This window comes from Symphalangus syndactylus, chromosome 22 (genome assembly GCF_028878055.3).
Source record: "Symphalangus syndactylus isolate Jambi chromosome 22, NHGRI_mSymSyn1-v2.1_pri, whole genome shotgun sequence".
Classification (NCBI taxonomy): domain Eukaryota; kingdom Metazoa; phylum Chordata; class Mammalia; order Primates; family Hylobatidae; genus Symphalangus; species Symphalangus syndactylus.
In genome coordinates this window covers 59,941,785-59,962,918 of record NC_072444.2, presented here as the reverse complement: position 1 = coordinate 59,962,918, position 21,134 = coordinate 59,941,785, and the positions used below count along the sequence as shown (strand labels likewise).

Sequence of the window (21,134 nt, the reverse complement as noted above, 5' to 3'; positions counted from 1 at the left end):
AGTGGGAATTAGCTTCACCTCCTTGAGGGTGGAGTATCTATATACATTTAGAATTTTGCACAGGAGATTTGTCTCTTCTATCCCATTAATTTATATATCCAATCAATTATTTATACCAGTATGTACTCAAGGATATTTATTTTGTACTCTTAGTTACAATCCAAAATTATTTTATTTTGTTGTTCAAATTGTTCCAGTCTTGGCCAGTTGGGAACTCTTTCAGTTGGCTCCTGTGTCTTTAATATGCCCCCAAACTTGTGCAAATTTTTCTTTTTTCAAAATCTTTTTAAAATAGAATGTTCCTCATTTTGGGTTCTTCTAATGTTCCCTCACAATTAGACTAAGATTTTACATTCCTGAACCAAATAGCATGTAAGTGGTGTTGGGTCCGTCAGAGTATCACAGCCCAATGTGTACGATCTCTATTTACTCCTTATTGGTGATGTTAGTTTGGAGATACTGTCCTATTTCTCCACTTTCCTTGCAATACAGAAGCATTCTATAGAAAAACACTTAAAAATCATGCAATATGATGCTCTTCAAATTTCCACCTAGACTTAATATTCATGATTCTTGCTGAACCAATCCTTACTATGAACATGGTTGCAAAATGAAGACTTCCAACTCCAGCATACCCTCTACATTTACTACTCATCTTTGTTCTGTAGGAAATGACGTCCCCTTTCCCCTAGTTCTTTGTTTATCCATTAATTATCAATATGGTTCCAAGAATTCCTATTTTTTTCCAACAGTTTATAATCATTCCTGTCCTTAAATATTTAGAACTCAAAATTGTCCCAGATTTGGCCAATGTGAGTCCTTTCAAGTTAGCTCTCTATGAAATGCCCCCATCTTTTTTTAAAGCACTTCCTTACTGTCGAGCAATCCAGGATGTTCCAGGATGCACCTTCCTTGCCTCAACCTTGAAATCAGTCATTTTTCTGAGGAAAGCATGGTTACTAAAAGTAAATGTGTAAAAAAAGGAATGTGTAAAAAAAAAAATCAAGCTATGTGTGCTCACTGCTATGAGAGTGTCAGTGCTTCTAGACTCTTTCAGAAGAAAGCCGGGGAATGTTTGCTTGTGTATATACATTTACACAAACAGTTACTATGTCCATACCCACATATGTATCCATATTTTAAAAACCCGTGTAAGTCCACACCAATACCTCCAATTCCAATTCATTGCCACTGGGTTCTTCCTTACCTTCCTGTATTTCATATTTGCATCTCACTTCCACAGTAAGAAATTCTGGCTTCCAACACCACCAACACATTTAGTTACTCACTTCACCCAACCAATAATACATCTAAAAGAGTTTCAGAATTGCTCTACCCATATCATTACAAAAACCAAGCTTAGATAGTAAGGTTCAAGATTTTTTTTTTTTTTTGAGATGGATTCTCACTCTGTCATCCAGACTGGAGTGCAGTGACGCGATCTCGGCTCACTGCAACCTCTGCCTCCCAGGTTCAAGCGATTCTCCTGCCTCAGCCTCTTGAGTAGCTGGGATTTCAGACGTGTGCTACCACCCCCAGCTAATTTTTGTATTTTTAGTAGAGACGGGGTTTCACCACATTGGTCAGGCTGGTCTCGAACTCCTGACCTCAGGTGATCTCGCCTCAGCCTCTCAAAGTGCTAAGATTACAGGCATGAGCCACCGCGCCTGGCCTCAAGATTTTTTTTGCAGTCCCATCCCCCACCACAACTGAGAGTATACAGTCAAACACATTTGATGTGTCGATAAATCACTTGGATTAGATTTTCCATCCTCTCTTCACCAATCCCCGTCGGTGTGGTTACGTTACTCATTTAAAATACAGCTGGATTAATGTATCTCAACTTGCTTTCAGGTTTAGGTTATTTTTCCTCTTTCCATTCTTGTTATTTTTTGGAATAAGTAAAGCATAGGCTAGCACAGTGGCTCACACTTGTAATCCCAACACTTTGGGAAGATGAGGCATGAGAATTGCTTCAGGCTAGGAGTTTGCAATCAGCCTGAGCAACACAGTGAGATCTAGTCTCTATAAAAAATTAAGAAAAATAATTAGTTGGGCATCATGGTGTTCACCTGTAGTCCTAGCTACTAAGGAAACTGGGCCAGGAGAATCACTTGAGCCTAGGAGTTTGAGGGCTATCTTTCTGTTATTCAAGTGTGTTTTTGAGGAGCGTTTTATTTTCTTCATTAAGATTTCAAACATTTTCTGTTAAGTATTTTACTTTTCCCCTTATAATGAAAATTATATTTAGATATTCTAAATGTTTATTAGTGTATATGAATGCTACTGATTACTGTATGTTAACTATATATCCTGCTGCCTTGCTGGATTCTTTTGTTTTTATTAGTTTTAACACTGACTTTTTGAATTTTTCCAAGTATAGAGTCATATCACTGCAAACAGGGTTCTTCTTTCAACTCCCATGCCTCTGCTTTCTCTTGCTAATTACACTAGCTAATACCTGCAGAACAATTTTGATTGGCAGTGGAGATGGCAGGCATCCTTGCTTTGTTCCTAACCTTAGCGACCCCCTAAGGCTTCCCAAATTAAGATGCTGTGTTTAGGACTAAAGTTTCTATATATTTTCTTATTTTAAGGAAGTAGCCATCTATTCCACTCTTTTCCCAAGAGTTTTAAGTTAAATTTATCAAAAGTTTTTTCAGCATAAATAGAGATACAATTTTCTGATTAGACCTATTAATGAAGCAAATTATATAAACAGACTTCTAAATAACCATCCTCATATTTGATCAACATGTATTATTTTCTTAAAATGATATTAGAGTCTGTTTACTTCAGATTTTGCATTAAATTTCTTAAGTATTACTGGTCTGCTATTTTTAAAGATATGCTATCTTTATCAGGTTTAGGTACCAATGTTATAGTTGCTTCACAGAAAGAAGTTGGAAAATTTCCTCCAATTATTATATGTTGAAATAATTTATGTAGCATTGGAACTATATGGTTTCTTGATATTTAGCTGAATTTCCCTGTGAAACCACCTGGGCCTGGTTCTTTTTAATGTGGCAGTTCCTTGATAATTGTCTCTATGAAAATTTGTCTGTTTATACTTTCTGTTTTTACTGGGGATAGTTTTGATGTAAATTATATTTTTGGTGGGAATTTCTGTAGGAAATTGTCTAATTCAACTTATTTTCAAATTTACATACACAGAGATGTGCAAAGTAGTATTTTTAACACATTTCCTCTGTATCAGTAGTTACTAATATGTGCCCTTTTTGTCATTTATTATTTTATTATATATATATGTGCTTTCCCTTTTCTTGATTAAATTAGCTAATGGCTTCTCTATTTTGTTGATTTTAAAAGAACTAGATTGAACTCATTAATTTCATCTGTTTTGTGTTCGCTACTTCATCATTCTCTCCTTTTCATTTGCTTCCTTTTGTTTTCTTTTGATTTGACTTTTTTTCTAGGGTTTTTAGTTAGGAATTTAATTCATTTATTTTCATTCTTTTGTTTTTACTGATATAGGGCTATGAAAGTTCCTTTCATCAATTTCTTAAGTATAGCCTATAGGTTCTAATATGTAGTGTTTTCATCCTCGTTGTTTTTCAAAAATTCTGTACTTTCAATTTGTATTTTCCCCTTTCACCCATACTGTTTAACAGAAAGTTTGTATTCCATTAATTTTCTAGCCTGAGTGGTAGGCTACACCATCTGGGTCTATGTGAGTATACTCTATGATGTTCCCATGATAACAAAATTGCCTAATGAGGAGCTTCTCAAAACGTATCCTCTTTGTTAAGCCATAGGGACTGTATTAGTTCTATCTTAGTATTCTGATTTTTCTCCTTAAAGGAAACTAATGAATTGAATATTCTGACTTTTCTTATCTTTCATTTATACTACTTTCTCTTCAATTCCTTTCACTCCTATATCTCATTTTCATTCTCTGGGCTCTTTTCCCACTTTTCTTCAATGCCCTTTATAAAATTTAAATATAAATCTATTCTCTCTTGGGCCTCTTGTAATTTAGTCTTCATTTTTTATATGGTTGTCTTTTTGCTTTTACTTCTATCCTGAGCTAAATCAGTTGTGGTTTCATTTCTTTGTGGGGTTTTTTGTTCCATCTCTGTTCAATTTTAGTATTTCTGATTAAACATGGTTTTTTCATATCCTCCTTAACTGTTTGAGGATATCTGATTCAGTTTGGAATGTTATGTTACAATTTTCTTCTGTTTTGTGACTGATTTTCTGGGAAATATTTTCATTAGCTGAAATGAGCTGATTTGCATCTTCTGTTTTGTAAAGTAGTTTTATATGGATGTGGTCTGTTCTCTTCTATTCCTAGTAATATCACAAATAGCTTCAAAGTGCCCTCTTCTGAAGTTTCTTTAATGGATAGAGGGGGATGAGGGCGGCTGGTTGTCTTGTTTTTCTTTCATTTCTGCAAGATCCTTAATTTTCCCCTCTTATTTCCTTTTTTCTCATCATTCCCATCCACTCCTTCTTTGTATATCTGATTTTCTCCAAGGCTCCATTTCTGGCCCTGTTTTTTTTTTGTTTGTTTTTTTTTTTTGAGACGGAGTCTTGCTCTGTCGCCCAGGCTGGAGTGCAGTGGCGCAATCTCGGCTCACTGCAAGCTCCGCCTCCCGGGTTCACGCCATTCTCCTGCCTCAGCCTCTCCGAGTAGCTGGGACTACAGGCGCCCGCCACCACGCCCGGCTAATTTTTTGTATTTTTAGTAGAGATGGGGTTTCACCGTGGTCTCGATCTCCTGACCTCGTGATCTGCCCGCCTCAGCCTCCCAAAGTGCTGGGATTACAAGCGTGAGCCACCGTGCCCGGCCTTCTAGCCCTGTTTACATTCAAGTCCCTTCCTTGTGGCAAGTGCTATGAACTAGCAAACCCTACCTGTGTTCAGTGTTTTGGCATGTAGTGTTAGGCTCTCTCTTTCTGGGGTGACTTTGTGTTTCATCTAAGTCTTCTGTATCTCTTGGCTCTTTTTCTTTTCCTGCCCCCTACTCACTGTATCTACATAGACTTACAGCCAGCGGGAGCTCCATTGGAATTTGGCTTCTCTATTTACTGTTAATTTGAAGGTCACTGAAATTTCTATCTCTTAGTAATGCTGAATACATGGATTTATTTACTTATTGATTTCATGGGATTTTTTTTGGGGGGGGTGGAGGAGGTAGGAAGGTGTGCAGGGCAATTAAATATCAGACAGGTGCCACTATATTATCCATAACTCCAAATGTTTTTTAATAGCTGCTGCAAAGCCGGCCACTAATGGATATACCATAATTTATTGAACCAAGTCCCTGTTGTTGGAAACTTTGGTTGTTTCTACTTTTTCACTTAAGAACTTTGTTGAACATTATTTATATACATAGATCTTTGTATATTTCTCATTATTTCCTTAATAAATGTTTTGGTAATAGAACTGCTAGCTCAAAGGACATACACATTTTTAACACTTTTAACATATACTGTGAGACAGTTCAATGGTAAGCAGTCTGTTTAAACTATGCATGCCTGTTATTTGCCCTATTTGCAACTAGTTCTAGTATCTTAAATGTGAATAGTAGATATGTAAAAGGCTCATTGAATTTCAATGCTTTGCACCTCAAGTGTGTCCAAAGCTCTCATGTCTATGACAGTGAGTTCCTAAATCACAAGAACAGTAATTTGCATTCTAGTATTAGAGACTCAAACCTCAATTACCTTTTCTGCTTCCCGTGTATCATCAAAGAGTCTCCTTTGCCTTCTAGCAGGAATTGGCTTAGCTGTTTCCCAGGCTTCTACCCACATATTACTTGGAATCTTCATCCGGGCACTCAGTTCTCCTTTCAGCACCACGGTGCCCTTTTCATCAATCACCTCCTCTTCAATATAATCCCGGGGTGAATACCACCTCACAAAATCTTCCAGGGAGCAACCTGGATTAGCTGCCTAAAATAAAACAAAAAAATTCAGCAGAATCAAATGAAAATCAACAGTTACTGATAAGCCTGTTTGCAAAATTACATTTTCAAAAAAAGCCTATCTAATCTTTACAATCTAATATGTAAAATGAATTTGGATGTCACCTTTAAAATAGGTCAGATGTTAAAGTACCAAAAGCATTTTATTTTTATTTTCTCAGCTTTATAGAAAAAACATTTTCATATAATGAATTTGGATATAAAAACTCGATGTAAAGAGAAAATCATTTCCTTAAACACATTATGGGTTACACAGCTTAGTTTCATATTACAGTATAATAACTACTCAATACTAAGAAAAGTAAAAATTAAATAATACACCACATGATCAGAATAACACAGTGATGGAAAAGTTCTGTTCTTCTTTTCCTCAATAAATCAATACTGGTTCTGCAATAAATGTCAGCTAACCTCAAAACTGTTCTATTCTGCCATCAAATTCTTGTACTTTATATAACAAATTACCATCAAATTAATTGCTTTTGTGCTGTTAACGAGTTGGAATTCAAACTACTGTTTTTCAGGCTTCTGGAACCAAACTGATTAAAGTTTTACTCAGAGGATAGTTCTATAGAATTAATGATGATGTATGCCAAAAACCTTTCAGTGATTCTAACTTCAAGCCTGGAAAAAAAGACGAGGCTTCCCAGTGTTTATGGTAAGGCACAGAGGTCTTTCTGCAAGTGTTCCAGTGATGTACTAGTAGAGTCCTAAGGATGGGCATGAAAACTACCATGATGAGAATGTTCTGTCTTAAATGTGAAGAGTAAAACTACCAGTTTCTCCTCACTGGGCTCAAGGGCTACCAGCATGACCATCCCTACCATCTTAGGATATACCCCTAAGGGCATACCCCCTAGAAGATCCTTCACTGACTGTCAACAACACAAATGTAAAAGGGTTATGATACGGTCCATGGCAAAAGCAGTGGGTCAAGATTATTTCATGATACTAGGTGACTCAGGATTCATGTACAAAGATCTAGATCTTAACCAGTCAACATCATACCCACATGAAAACATCCTAGGAAACCAGAGGCCCGGAGTAAAGAACATAAACTTCAAAAGAAAATAATATTCACTCATACACTATAGATTATATTGAAGAAAGGCATTTCATACCAAAATTCTTCCTTCTGGTTGTCCTGACTATACATAGCTACCAAGAGAAAGCCAAGGTTCACTTGAGCTTATCTTCTCTTTACTGTTGAAGGTATGTACCACAAGGGCATGCCCCAGAATCCACCCTCCCCTTCTGGAACTCTGAGGTGTAGGTGTAGGTGCCCAGGCACATATTAGTATGCTTCCAATGCTCTGGGGACTCTCAAGAGCCCCTAACTCATCCCTATACAAAAAGTAAAGGCAACCGTATCTATTTTAGAATAACTTCATGTTTCCTTAAATGTATTATCTGATTTCTACATATGGGTGTATATGTACGTTGACTATTTAAATTACTGTCTATTTTCTGGTTAAAACAATGTCATGAAAGATTTGCAGGTACCCAAGTTAGCCCAAAATAGTCTAATGAATCACAGTTTTGCTGAAGTGCAGTGTTAGAGGAACTATATAGAACCTTACCAAGAAGGACTAGTATGTTTCCATGGGGAAAAACTTTCACAGTTCCTATTTGGAATGTCCTCCCGTGCATGCCTCTGCAAAGACACTGCAGCAGGACAAGGAAAGATGACTCTGAAGGCAGCTAGAGGTCAGATGGAAAATTACTGCTGCGGAGGCTGGTATTTCCTGCTGTGCACACACATCTTAAGCCAATTCCCTTCTCTACCTTTTGGTCTGACATGTGCCCCAAGAGCCAACTGGCTTCTCTTTATCCACTGTACCAACTATTTGTTTTAAAGCAACTTATCTCTTTCTTGTCACATGGCAGTATAGAACTTGCAGATTTTCTGTATCATTTTAGTCTCCAAGGAAAACATACAGCTCTTAAGATGTTTTTCATTTAGAAAAGATGGGTAAAATAAGCAGGAAACAAAAGTCTCCCTTTTATTGTCACTTAAATCTGCTAGCAAAAAAGGATGAAAGCGGCATAGGTGTTTGTGGAGTGTTTATGTTTAAAAATAATACACAGGTGTTTCAGAGAAAAATCAAACTCACACTGGCCTAAATAGTACAGAAGCAGGACTGAGTAGGGGCCATGGATTGGGAAGGTGGAGGCCACCACAGGTTAAAGAGGGAAGTCTGGGCCTGGGGATAGTTCAGAGTATCAGCAGTAGGAAAGGAAGCCCTGTAGCCCATGGGGCTACCCACTTGGGGTTTTAAAATATACATGGACTTGCCTTTGCTTTCAAAAATAAAAGTCCTTTCTTCATTCCTAGTTTTTAAGCTAATAAGCCAAATGTCACCATTCTGTGAGTCCTATATGTTCGAAATATAGACCTATATCCAACCGTAAAATATTCTTCAGATAGCAAATGCCTACTCATCTGAAATAGTGACTCTTCTGAGAAACCTTTCATGACCTACTCAGCAGAGTCAGTCTTTTTGACCCTGCCTTCATAAGAGAACTCATGACAATTCCTTACATATCTCCTCCCACAACCTCAATCGACTGTAACTGAAGGTAAACACTGTATTTCTTAACTCATCTAATCACAGTGCAAGGTACACAATAGGCGCTCAAAAGTTCATTGAGTGAAGTGACCCACGTTAAATCCTAAGTTTCCTAAAAGTCTTCCATTAAACTGGCTGAACACAAACAAAGAAACCACTCCAATTCACATATAGAAATGATTCTATTCTCAACTTTCAACTATTAATAATACTGGATCTTTGCTTTTTTAAAACTTAAGAAACAAGTTTGACTATGTCCTCTGGGGGGATGGTGGCAGAGTGTTGAACTACTAATGAAATCCAAACACTTAACAAAAAGACATTCAGGCCTTTATACCACTTTACAGAGTGACTTTCACAGTTTCATCCCAGAATAGCTCAAAATAGACCCCAGAGCTCTGCAAGTGTGACCCACCTTAAAAGACTCCATATCTGAGAGCAGACAGGCACTCTGCATGCGTGCTCGGAGGTGAGCCCCTTCTGCCGATGTACCTAATTTAGCTAAAACCTCAGACTGCTCTTCTAGCAGATCTTCTGTCATAGGTGCTGGTTCCTGTGAAGCACAAAAGGACAAAGCTCACAAACAGCCCTTTTTAGAAAAAGAAGTACCGTAAAAATAGAATAAAGACAACATTCATTTCAGCTCTAGCAGTCACAAGATGAGTATTTTTAAAAATTCAGAGAAATGCGTTAACTTTTTTAGAACTTACATAAAAAAGGTAACAAACTAAGAAAAATAAATATTACTTTTGGGCCTCCTCCCCCTCACAGATAATATTACCATGTTTCCCTTGATGAGGATTGATAGTAAAAGACAGAGGAATTTGGGTCCACTGAGCAACATTTTCCTGCCTATTAGTGATAAAAAAATGAAGTCCTAATGATATTATTATATATGTCATCACTAGCTACAACAAAATTTTAATTATAAGTAATAGAAATGGTTTGATATAGAAATAATGGGAAATAATTGCTCTAATAAGGCCAGGCGCAGTGGCTCACGCCTGTAATCCCAGCACTTTGGGAGGCCGAGGCGGGCAGATCATGAGGTCAGGAGATCGAGACCATCCTGGCTAACACGGTGAAACCCCGTCTCTACTAAAAATACAAAAAAATTAGCCAGGCGTGGTGGCGGATGCCTGAAGTCCCAGCTACTCGGGAGGCTGAGGCGAGAGAATGGCGTGAACCCAGGAGGTGGAGCTTGCTGCAAGCCGAGATCAAGCCACTGCACTCCAGCCTGGGCAACAGAGCAAGACTCTGTCTCCAAAAAAAAATTGCTCTAACAATGATCATCTCTGGTTATAGAACTAAGAGTTTTTATTTTCTTTTCTCTACAATGAACATGCATCACTTTTAATTATCCTGCAAGTACCAAGCAAGAATCTCACACTGAGATTTAGGGTTGAATAACAACCTGTAACATAGTATTGTATAATGGTTAAGAGCTTGGGCTCCAGAAACCATATGCTATGTGTTTGAATCCCAGCTTTGTGACCTTGGGCAATCACTCAACCCTCTTGTGACTCACTGTTGTGAAGAACAGATCCTGGCACATGCTCAGTAGATACTAGCAATTAAAGACAAAATACTTAGGTTATATTATAGGCTTCATACTTTCTCTTTGAAAGGTCAGTATATTTCTCAAAATATTTCAGTCAAGTTCACAAATTATATTCAATCTCTCATGAAGGAGTATACTCAAAAGCAGAGGCCTTCATTCTTTCTGTTAAGAAGGGGCTACATTTCATTGGCCTACAGCCCTGAAATCACAGGATGGGAGGAAAGGAGAGATATTGAGAGGACACTGACTATCTCTCCCACTTGGAAATCTGAGCCACTTATAAGTGGAGAAGAACATGATAAAGAGGAGAATAAGCAGCAAGTTGCATGTGGGCCATACATTTTCACATATACTGTTTCTGAATATGCCCAAAGCATTCTTATATACATGGACCCATGGGATCACTGAGAGGGGTAAAGGAATTTTGCAAATGATGAAATGAGGTGCAGAGATAAAGTGCCTTGCCCAGGATCACCAAGTGGCAAAACTACCAAGCAGCAAACAGAAAAGAGAATCTAGGACATACATCAGTTTAATGCTGACTTTAAGAATTACTAGCTTGAGGCTGGGCGTGATGGCTCAAGCCTGTAATCCCAGCACTTTGGGAGGCCGAGGCAGACGGATCACTTGAGGTCAGTAGTTTGAGCCCAGCCTGGCCAACACGGAGAAACTCCGTCTCTACTTTAAAAAAAAAAAAAAAAAAAAAGATACAAAAATTAGCCGAGCATGGTGTATGCCTGTAATCTCAGCTACTCAGGAGGCTGAGACAGGAGAATCGCTTGAACCCAGAAGGCGGAGGTTGCAGTGAGCCAAGATCGCGCCACTGCACTCAGGCCTCGGTAACAGAGTGAGAATCCCGTCACAAAAGAAAAAAAAAAAAGAATTACTAGCTTGGTTCCAATCCACTGGCTAAGGACATTTTTTTCTAGCCCTGGCTCTAGTATATTGGGGTAAAGTCTTCAAACTTTTTCTAGCCATGTATTTTATGTTGTGACCTAAGTCTACATAAATGGAACACAAAAGTATGTTTGAATTCTTATGAAGCAACTATATAAAGTCATTATTTTTCAGTGAAGAGGCAACTGATTAATGGCACATTTTCAGCTAACTTCTAAAGCTTGAAATTACATTGGTTTCAACTGGGATCATTCTGAATTTCAACCATTTCATATAAGTACACTTATAATGATTATAATTCAAATAAAATCAACCTTAAAATAAGAAAGTAAAATGGACTAAAATTTTGCCTAGATTTACCTAAAGGCAAAATATAAAAATTAATTTCTAAATACATAAGATGCACATTGAAAGAAGAGTAAGTCAGTCCATATTTAGACTATAAATTCAATGTGAAAATTCAAGCATCTGAAATAAGAGAGGGAGCACAGCCTTTTGAAGAAAAATAAAGCACTAAATTTAAAAAGTATTATTTTTATTTCAGGAAAGAAGAAGCCTGAGCTTCCAAAATAACTTTTCAGATTGTTTATTAACCCAGTCAAACCAAGGAAACAAATGTAGAATTAGCTTATTAAAAATAGGGACTCCAGTCTGGGCAACAAAGCAAGACCCTGTCTCTACAAAAAATTAAATAAGTAGCTGGGCATGGTGGTGGCCGCCTATAATTCTAGCTACTCAGGAAGCTGAGGTGGGAGGACCGCTTGAGCCTGGGACATTGAGGCTGCAGTGAGCTATGATTGAGTCACTGCACTTCAGCCTGGGCAACACAGTGAGACCCCGAGTCAAAAAAAAAAAAGGTGGGGGAGGGGACTACTACTAATTAAAATCTGAAAGGAGAAAGGATACAGAAAAATTAACTTTTGCTGAACACTTACATGCCAAGTGTTTTCGAATATGATATGTGATTTAATTCTGAACAAACTAGAGTAATATAAACTATTATTGCTTTTTAAGAATTCAGTATTTATTTATTTATTAAACAGATAAGGAAGTAGGGTTTTAAAACTGCAGATGTGTTAGAACAAGACAGAAACACTTTCATTTTTCCTTTGTTAAAGGTTTTTTTTTGTTTTTTGAGACAGAGTCTCACTCTTACCCAGGCTGAAGTGCAGCAGCGCGATCTCAGCTCACTGTAACCTTCACCTCCTGAGTTCAAGCAATTCTCATGCCTCAGCCTCCCCAGTTGCTGGGGTTACAGACATGCACCACCATGCCCAGTTAATTTTTGTATTTTTAGTACAGACAGGGTTTCGTCATGTTGGCCAGGCTCGTCTTGGACTCCTGACCTCAGGTGATCCACCTGCCTTGGCCTCCCAGAGTGCTAGGATTACAGGCACCAGCGACCTCACCCAGCCCTCAACAACTTTTTAGAAGTATAATCAACATACAATAATTTAAAGGCACATTAGATAAATTTTCGTGTGTGTGTGTTTATACCCCCATGAAATAATCACACGATCAAGATACTGAATATATTCATCACCTCAGAAACTTCCTTATGCCTATTATTTTTGGAATGTTTATCAAGAGTGAATGGATAAACAAACTGTTGTATATCCATGCAAGGGAAAACGACTAAACCTAAAAATATATGAACTATTGATACATACGTGTGAATCTCAAGGTAATTATGCTGAAAGAATGCACACAAAAAAATGTTATTCCATTTGCATAAAATTCTAGAATGTGCAAATTAATCTATTACTGTTTTTTAAGATGAGAAAAACAAGGCTCAGAAAGGAAACATAGCTTGTACTAGCAATACTGTTAATAAATGGTGATGCAGGATATTAATCCAGTTCTGCTACATCCTAAAACCCAGGTCTATACAAGACCTCAATACCAACTGCATTCTCCATAGCAAGATTAGAACAAATATACATTTGGAGTCAGGGGCGGTGGCTCAAGCCTGTAATCCCAGCAGTCTGGGAGGCCGAGGCGAGCAGATCACTTGAGGTCAGGAGTTCAAGACTAGCCTGACCAACATGGCGAAACCCCATCTCTATTAAAAATACAAAAATTATTCAGGCTTAGTGGCGGGCACCTGTAAATCCCAGCTACTCAGGAGGCTGAGGTACAGGAATCACTTGAACCCAGCAGGCAGAAGTTGCAGTGAGAGAAGATCACGATCGCACCACTGCACTCCAGCCTGGGTGACAGAGCGAGACCTTGTCTCAAAAAAAAAAAAAAAAGAACAAATATGCACTTATACACTTGGTTTCTGGCATTAGAAGATTCTGTTCTAACACTAAAATTTAATCATGAAAAACCTAAACTCTAACTTACTTTGAAAAAGGTATAATAAAGCAAATAGCATATGGGCTATCAAAAACAAAACCTAGTAAATTATACCTGGCAAAGAAACAATATAAGCATGGATAATAAAGTTAACAGAATCCATGTTTCAAATTATTATTTATTTCACTATACCTGGTACTTTATTAAAATTCATGACTATTAAAGCATATTATCATATACCACAAAAAATCCAAGTTGAGGGATATAATGGAAAGCACGCAACTCCCTATACAAATATTATAATTCATCAACCCATTTCAGAATATAAAGACTAGTTACAAAAACTAAGTAATCCTTGCATCTTGAGGAGCAATAATAGCCACTTATATAAGAAAATGTCCTCAGAAGAAGAATAGCTAAAAATTGTTCATTTTGAATTAGACATTATGTTAATCACTTACCAGGTACTATGTCATTTAAATGATGTAGGAAGTACTATGAACTTATAGTTGAAAAAACTAAGGCAAAGAAAGATTAAATAATGACCCCAAGCCATACATATGCTAAGTGGTAGAAATGGAATTTGAACTCAGGCAATCTAACTCCACTGACAGTGTTCCTAACTATCATGCTGTGACTCCTTATAGGTTTGGTAGGCTTAAAGCAAACGAAATAAAAACCACGTAAAATTAGAATAATTACTAGAGGTTGAGAAGTGTGTGTGTGTGTTTATGTGTGTGTGTGTGTTGGTGAGGGGTGGTATGAAGAGAGGTTAGCTAATAGATACAAACAGTTAGATAGAAGGAATAAGTTCTAATGTTCAATAGTAAAGTAGGGTGACTATGGCTAACAACGATGTATTGTATACTGCAAAATAACTAGAAGAAAAAATTTGAAATGTTCCTAACGCATAAAAATGATAAATAAGTGACAGATTTATCAATCACCTACCAAGGTGATTGATACCCCAAACACCCTGACTTGATCATTACGCTTTCTATGCATGTAACAAAATAGCATATGTACCCCATAAAAATGTACAAATATTATGTACCAATAAACAAATTTTAAAGAATAAATGCCAAAAATATTAAGCAAAACTCTGTTAGTATTGACTTAGCAAATGGCAAATAAACCACTGTTACTCTACAATAGCACATTTTCTAAAAGAAAGTTCAGGATAATAACTTTATTTCATCAACAGTAATTTGTCAGTACAACCATCTTGTGTGCAATGGCAAATTAAGACTCCGTATGAGGAAACTGGAAAGTTCAGAGGCAAGAGAGAATACTGCATGTACAACACAAGAACCATTTTCTTTACAAGAAAAGAATCATTTTTAGGACTTGGAAATGAAAGTGTGATAAATCCCCCAAAACAAGAAAACACAAAACAAAACTAAAAATGGCAAACGGAATAAACAAAAAAGGTAAATTAATTTGTCAAAAGATTCTCCCATAATGCTACTGACAGTGGCAGGAAAAAGTCAAATGCCTAGGCAGATAAGAGGCAGGTCCTCAGTGAAATCTGACCTTCAAACCAAAGATAGTTTAAAGCCTGAAAGCCATGGTACAAGTTCCAGGTAAATCCACAGACCAGATTGAGAAACTCTCTTCCTACTTGGCATGCTTTTCCTCTGAGTAATCCTCACCCTTCACCTATTTATATACACCTATCCTTCCCTAATTGGTTTTATACATTGTCATGCCCCCCTTTGAGTGGTGCCTTTGTTTTCGCCCTTTTTGCATACTCACAAACCAATCAGCAAGCACTCCCCATTCTGAGCCCATAAAAGCTCTGGACCCAGCCATACTTAGAGAGAAACCACCTGACTTCAGGTGGGGGACCACCCTTGCAGCCCCTTTCGGCTGAGAGCTGTTTCTGTCACTCAATAAAATTCTTCTCCACCTTCCTTACCCTTTGATTGTCAACGTAAATTCATTCTTCTTGGATGTGGGACAAGAACTCGGGAACCACTGAATGTGGGTGCAAGCTGTAACACAGGTGGATTAGGGCACGCTCGAGTTAGGGCACGCTCAGCCCAGCTGAGAGCTAAGCCAGTGCACAAGCCTGGCGGACAGAGCACCTCCTGCAGCAGGCCCAGGGCTGAGTGAGGCCTGGGTGGAAGCATCGCCAGCCACAGAGGGCCCCAGCTGGCAAAGTGGCCGAGAAAAATCCCGTGTCACTATGCAAAAAGATAAAATGTATGAAAAAACAGTGAAGAGGCAAGAGTTAAGAGAACATATTCAGGAATTACGACATCTGAGTCCCAAATAAAGGAGACTGCTTAAAATGTAACATGTCAGAGAACAAAGGTTGAATATCAATTACCTATGCTTCTAATAAAACAAGTTAGAAAAATAGCAGATTAGTTCCAAGGAAAGTAGAAGCAAAGAAATAATAAAAGAAATCAATGAAATAGAAAACAAAATCAACAGAGAAAAATCAACAAAACCAAAAGTTGTTTTTTCAGGGGAAAGATTCATAAAATTAATAAAACCCTCTTATAGATCGGGAACAAAAGAGACAATATACCAAATGCCAATTTTAAAAATTAAAACTGCAATATCATTATAGATTCTATAATCATTGAAAAGATTATAAAAGAATACTATGAAATAATTTATGCCAGTAAATATAAAATTTAGAAAAATAAAAAATTACTTGAAAAACACTATTTGCCAAAGTTGATACAAGAAATAAAAAATCAGAATAGTTTTTTTTATCTATTAAAGAAATCTAATTTAAAAGTAAGTCTATATTTGAAAATATTTCTACAAACAAAACTTCAGATTCTGAGTGGTTTCACTGGTGAATGTGTTCAACATTTGAAGAAGAAATAAAACCTTATACAAATTTGTCCAGAGAAAAGAAAAAGAGGGGACACTTCCCTGACAAGGACAACATAAGAAAGGTCAATACCTCTGACATATGAATATAAAAATCCTAAAAAAAAAAAAAAAAAAAAAAAAAAAAAAAAAATCCAGCTATACAAAAAGGGAAAGTCCAAGTGGGATGTATACCAGGAATGTAAGGATGTTTTAATACTCAAAAATCAATCAGTGCAATTAACCACATTAATGGAATAAGGGAGAATAAAATAGGATTACCTTAATATATAGGAAAACATTTGATAAAAGCAATAGCTGTTCGTGATTAAAAAAAAAAACAAAAAACAAAACTCTAAGCAAACTAGGAATGGAACTCCCTTAATATAAGTGATATCTGTATCAGGTGCCTTCAATGACTATCATATGCTTTCTTTCTGAGGTTGGGAACAAGGGAATAATGTCCAGTATTCAACACTGTACTGGAGGTCCTAGCCAGTGCAATAAGATAAGAAAAATAATTCAAAAGTATAAAGATTGCAAAATCAGAATTCAAATCATCTTTACTAAAAGACAACATGATTGTGTACGTAGAAAACTCCAAATAATCTCTAAACTACTAATAAGTGAATGTAGCAAGATTGTTATAACCAAGGTTAATATATAAAAATCAACTGTTTATATCTATCAAGGGAAAAAAATTGGAAAATGAACTTTTAAAATACCATTTATAAAACCATTTAAGAAATTACAAATACCTTGGAAGTATATCTAATGAAAGATATGTAAGACCTCTACATTGAAAACTAAAACACTAATGAGATAAATGAACAGAAACTTTAAATAAAATTGAAGATATTTAATGGACTCAATATTAAGATGTCAATTCTCCATAAATTGATCTACAAATTCAATGCAATCTGAATTAAAATCCCAGCAAGATTTTGAATATGTGTTTGTTTATAAAAGTTGACAAGTTGATTCTCAAATTGATATAACAATGCAAAGGACCTAGAATAGCTAAGATAATGTTGAAGAATAACAAAGTTAGAAGATTTACACTACCAGATGGACTTATTATAAAGCTACAATAATGATGACAGTATATTATTGGCACACAATAGATAGAGACCAATGGAACAGAAAAAATAGTCCAGAAATAGGCCAACACACATACAGTTACTTGATTTACATCAAAGATATCACTGCCACTCAATGGGAAAAGGCAGATCTTTTCAACAGTGGTGGTGGAACAATTCAATCTCCCTATAGAGAAAAGAGAATCTTAACCTGTTCCTCTTACCAAACAATTAATTTGAGGTAGGTCACAAACAAATGATATAGGTAAAACAATAAAGCTTCCAAAAGAAAAGAAAATATCCTCAGGACTTGGTAAAGAGTTCTTAAGCAGAACACAAAAAGCACTAAGAAAAACGAGGATAGATGAGACTGTATTAAAATTAAGAACACCTCTTCAACCCAAGGCATCATTAAGAAAGTGAACAGGCCAGGTGTGGTGGCTCACACCTGTGATCCCAGCACTTTGGGAGGCCCAGGCAGGCAGATCACGAGGTCAGGAATTCGAGACCAGCCTGGCCAACATAGTGAAACCCCATCTCTACTAAAAATACAAAAAATTAGCCAGGTATGGTGGCACGCTCCTGTAGCCCCAGCTACTCGGGAGGCTGAGGCAGGAGAAGCGCTTGAACCCGGGAGGCTCAGGTTGCAGTGAGCCAAGACCACACCATTGCACTCCAGCCTGGGTGACAGGGTGAGACTCTGTCTCAAAAAAAAAAAAAAAAGAAAAAGAAGTAGTAAATGAATAGATAAGCAACAAAATATTTGCAATACAAGTATCTAAGGACTCATATCCAGAATATATGAAGAATTCCTACAAAGTAATAAGAAAAAAAAAGACAACTGCTTTAAAAAAAAATAGGCAAAGGCCTTGAACAGGCTTTTCACCAAGAAGATAGACAAATGGGCAATAAATATAAAAAAATCTGTACATGCTTCAGGAAAATGTAAAACCACAAGATCCTACCTCATACCCTTCAGAAAGGCAAAAATTAAAATGACCAAAAATATCAAGTGTGCAGAAAAGAGTTAACATTGCAGGTCTGAGACTGACATTCTTAGAAAGGCCTGCTTGCAAAGTTGGCCTATGGCTGGTATCTGAGAACCTGGATTTTGAGAAGGTTCCCACCATTCCCAGAACTGATAAAAATGACTCACTATGCCTCAACAGTTTATGCAAATAATATGGTTTATGCTGAACACCTGCTTTCTTTATGGGAGTCTAGATTTTGGTATGGTTAACCCTATGCTTAAGCAAAGGATGTCTACTTGACCAGCCCCTACTGATAACTCCCACTGCTGCGCCTCTAACAAGCTTCCCAGGGAAGAGAGCATTTCACACATGTGGTCGCAATTTGTTGCAACAGGAATTAAGTGCACTCTGTGTAACTACACTAGGGGAAGCTTTTTGGAAGCTTAAACCTCATTTCTTCCAAACTTCATCCCATGTACCTTTTCTCTTTGCTGATTTTCCTGTAATAAATTATAGCCACGAGCATGATTACAGGCTAAGTCCTATGAGTCTTCCTAGAAAATCACTTAACCTGGGAGTGGTCTTGAGAACACATCAAATGGGGAGGATTCTGTAGAATAACTATACTACTATAAATTGTTGGTGAGAAGGTTAACTAGTTCAACCACTTTGAGAGACTATTTAGATAGATCTACTAAAGCCAAAACATATTTGCACCATATAGCCCAATAACTCTACTCTTAGGAATATATCCAAAAGAAAATGAGTGCCTGTGTCTACCAAAAGAAACAAGAATGTTCACAGCAGCTTTATTCATATTAGCCCAAAGTGAAAACAATCCAAATACCCATCAACAGGTGAATGAACAAGTTGTGACAAATTCATAGAATAGAATACTACAAAGTAATAACACATGCACAAACACTGAAGCCTGCAACAACGAGGATGACTCTCAAAATCGGTAAATAAAAAAGCTCAATGGTATACAATGTATGATTATACAATGAAAGAGTACACAATGTATGATTACATTTATATACAAAAGAGTAAGGAAAGCGTGACATTTAAAAGATTCAAAAACTGACAAAACTAACCTATCATGATAAAAGTTAAGAGAAAGAGTTGCTGGAGGGGAATACTGGGCTTCACTATCCAATATATCTGGCTATTGAATTTAAATAAATTAAAATTAAAAATCTAATTCCTTAGAAACATTAGCCACATTTCAAGCACTCAATAGTTACATCTGGATAATGGCTATTGTATTGAATGGGAAAGACAGAGAATGTAGAGAATTTCCATCTTCACAGAAAGTTTTATTTATCAGCACTGTTCTAGGATGATGGGAATTTTCTGTATCTTGATCTGGGAAGTAGTTATATACATGTATCAATATGAAAAAACTCACCAAGCAGTATACCAAAGATTTGTGCACTTTTTTTTTTTTTTTTTTTTTTTGAGACAGGGTCTTGCTCTGTTGCCCAGGCTGGAGTGCAATGGTGCAATCATAGCTCACTGCAACCTCTGCCTCCTGGACCCAAGCCATCCTCCCGCCTGAGCCTCCCAAGTAGCTGGGTCTACGGCCATACACCACCATGCTCGGCTAATTTCTGTATTTTTTGTAGAGATGGGATTTTGTCATGTTCCTCAGGCTGGTCTTGAACTTTCAAGCTTAAGCAATCTGCCCACCTTGGCCTCCCAAAGTGCTGGGATTACAGGCATGAGCTACCATGCCCAGCCAAGATTTGTACACTTTATTGTATTAAGTTATAACTCAATAATTAATACATGAACATGTTTTTAAAATGACTAGCAGAAAACATATACAATATATATAACTGTAGATTTACATCTAAAATACGAAGAATTCATATGAATCAATAAGAACAGAAGAGCAACCTAAAAGAAAAATCATAGGCGATTCACAGGAAAGGATGGCTAAAAAACACATTAAAAGATGCTCAGGTTCATGAAAATTCGGAAAAATACAATCTAAAACACTGAGATACTACTTTTGACCATCATGTTAGCAAAAATTTATATGGTTGGTAACACCAATTGTTTATAAGAAATTAAGGCTGGGCACAGTGGCTCATGCCTATAATCCCAGCACTTTGGGAGGCCAAAACAGAGTACTGCTTGAGGTCAGGAGTTTAGGACCAGCTTGGGCAACATAGCAAGACTCCATCTTTACAAAAATTTTAAAAGTGAAAAAATCAGCCTGGCATGGTGGTGAGCACTTGTAGTCCCAGCTACTTGGGAGGCTGAGGTCAGAGGATCACTTGAGCCCAGCAAGTCAAGGCTGCAGTGAGCCATGATCATGCCACTGCATTCCAGTCTATGCAACAGAATGAGATCCTGTCTCAAAAAAAAAAAAAAAAAAAAATCCATAAAACCATGTATTAATATGTACACACATATATGTATTATATATCAATGCAGAGAAACAGGTATAAGAAATATAACCCAAACCAATAAGACTTGTTAGTTACTTCAAGGAATGTGAGTCAAAATTAGTGGATGGTGGCTTTCACTTTTTATTTTTTTGAGACAGGGGCTTGCTATGTTGCCCAGGCTGGAGTACAGTGACACAATCATAGCTCACTGCAGCCTTAACCTCCTGGGCTCAATTGATTCTTCTACCGCAGCCTCCTGCGTAGCTGGGACTACAGGTGTACGCTACCCCACTCAGCTAATTTTTTTTTTTTTCTTTTTGGTAGAAATAGGGTTTCACCATGTTGCCCAGGCTGGTCTTGAACTCCTGGGCTCAAGCAATCCGACCCCACCTAGGCCTCCCAAAGTGTTGGGATTACAGGCATTGAGCCTCTTTCATTTTTACTAGATTACAATTTTCACAATAAAATGTTTTCAGGCCGGGCGCAGTGGATCATGTCTGTAATCCTAGCACTTTGGGAGGCTGAGGCAGGCAGACAGCTTGAGTTCAGGAATTTAAGACCAGCCTGGACAACAGGGCGAAAC

The 21,134-nt window shown here is 37.2% G+C and overlaps 1 protein-coding gene across 3 annotated transcripts in view; it reads right to left on the bottom strand.

Annotated features, from left to right (window-relative positions):
* Positions 1–21,134, bottom strand: part of RAB3GAP1 (RAB3 GTPase activating protein catalytic subunit 1) — a 119,133-nt gene that overhangs the window by 10,637 nt on the left and 87,362 nt on the right. For all 3 annotated transcript variants that reach the window (XM_055262017.2, XM_055262018.2, XM_063630998.1), the window contains exons 18-19: positions 8,936–9,073; positions 5,691–5,918 (exon numbers count right to left, since the gene is read on the bottom strand). In XM_055262017.2, coding sequence (XP_055117992.1) covers positions 5,691–5,918; positions 8,936–9,073 — 366 coding nt within the window. The remainder of the gene's footprint in view (positions 1–5,690; positions 5,919–8,935; positions 9,074–21,134) is intronic.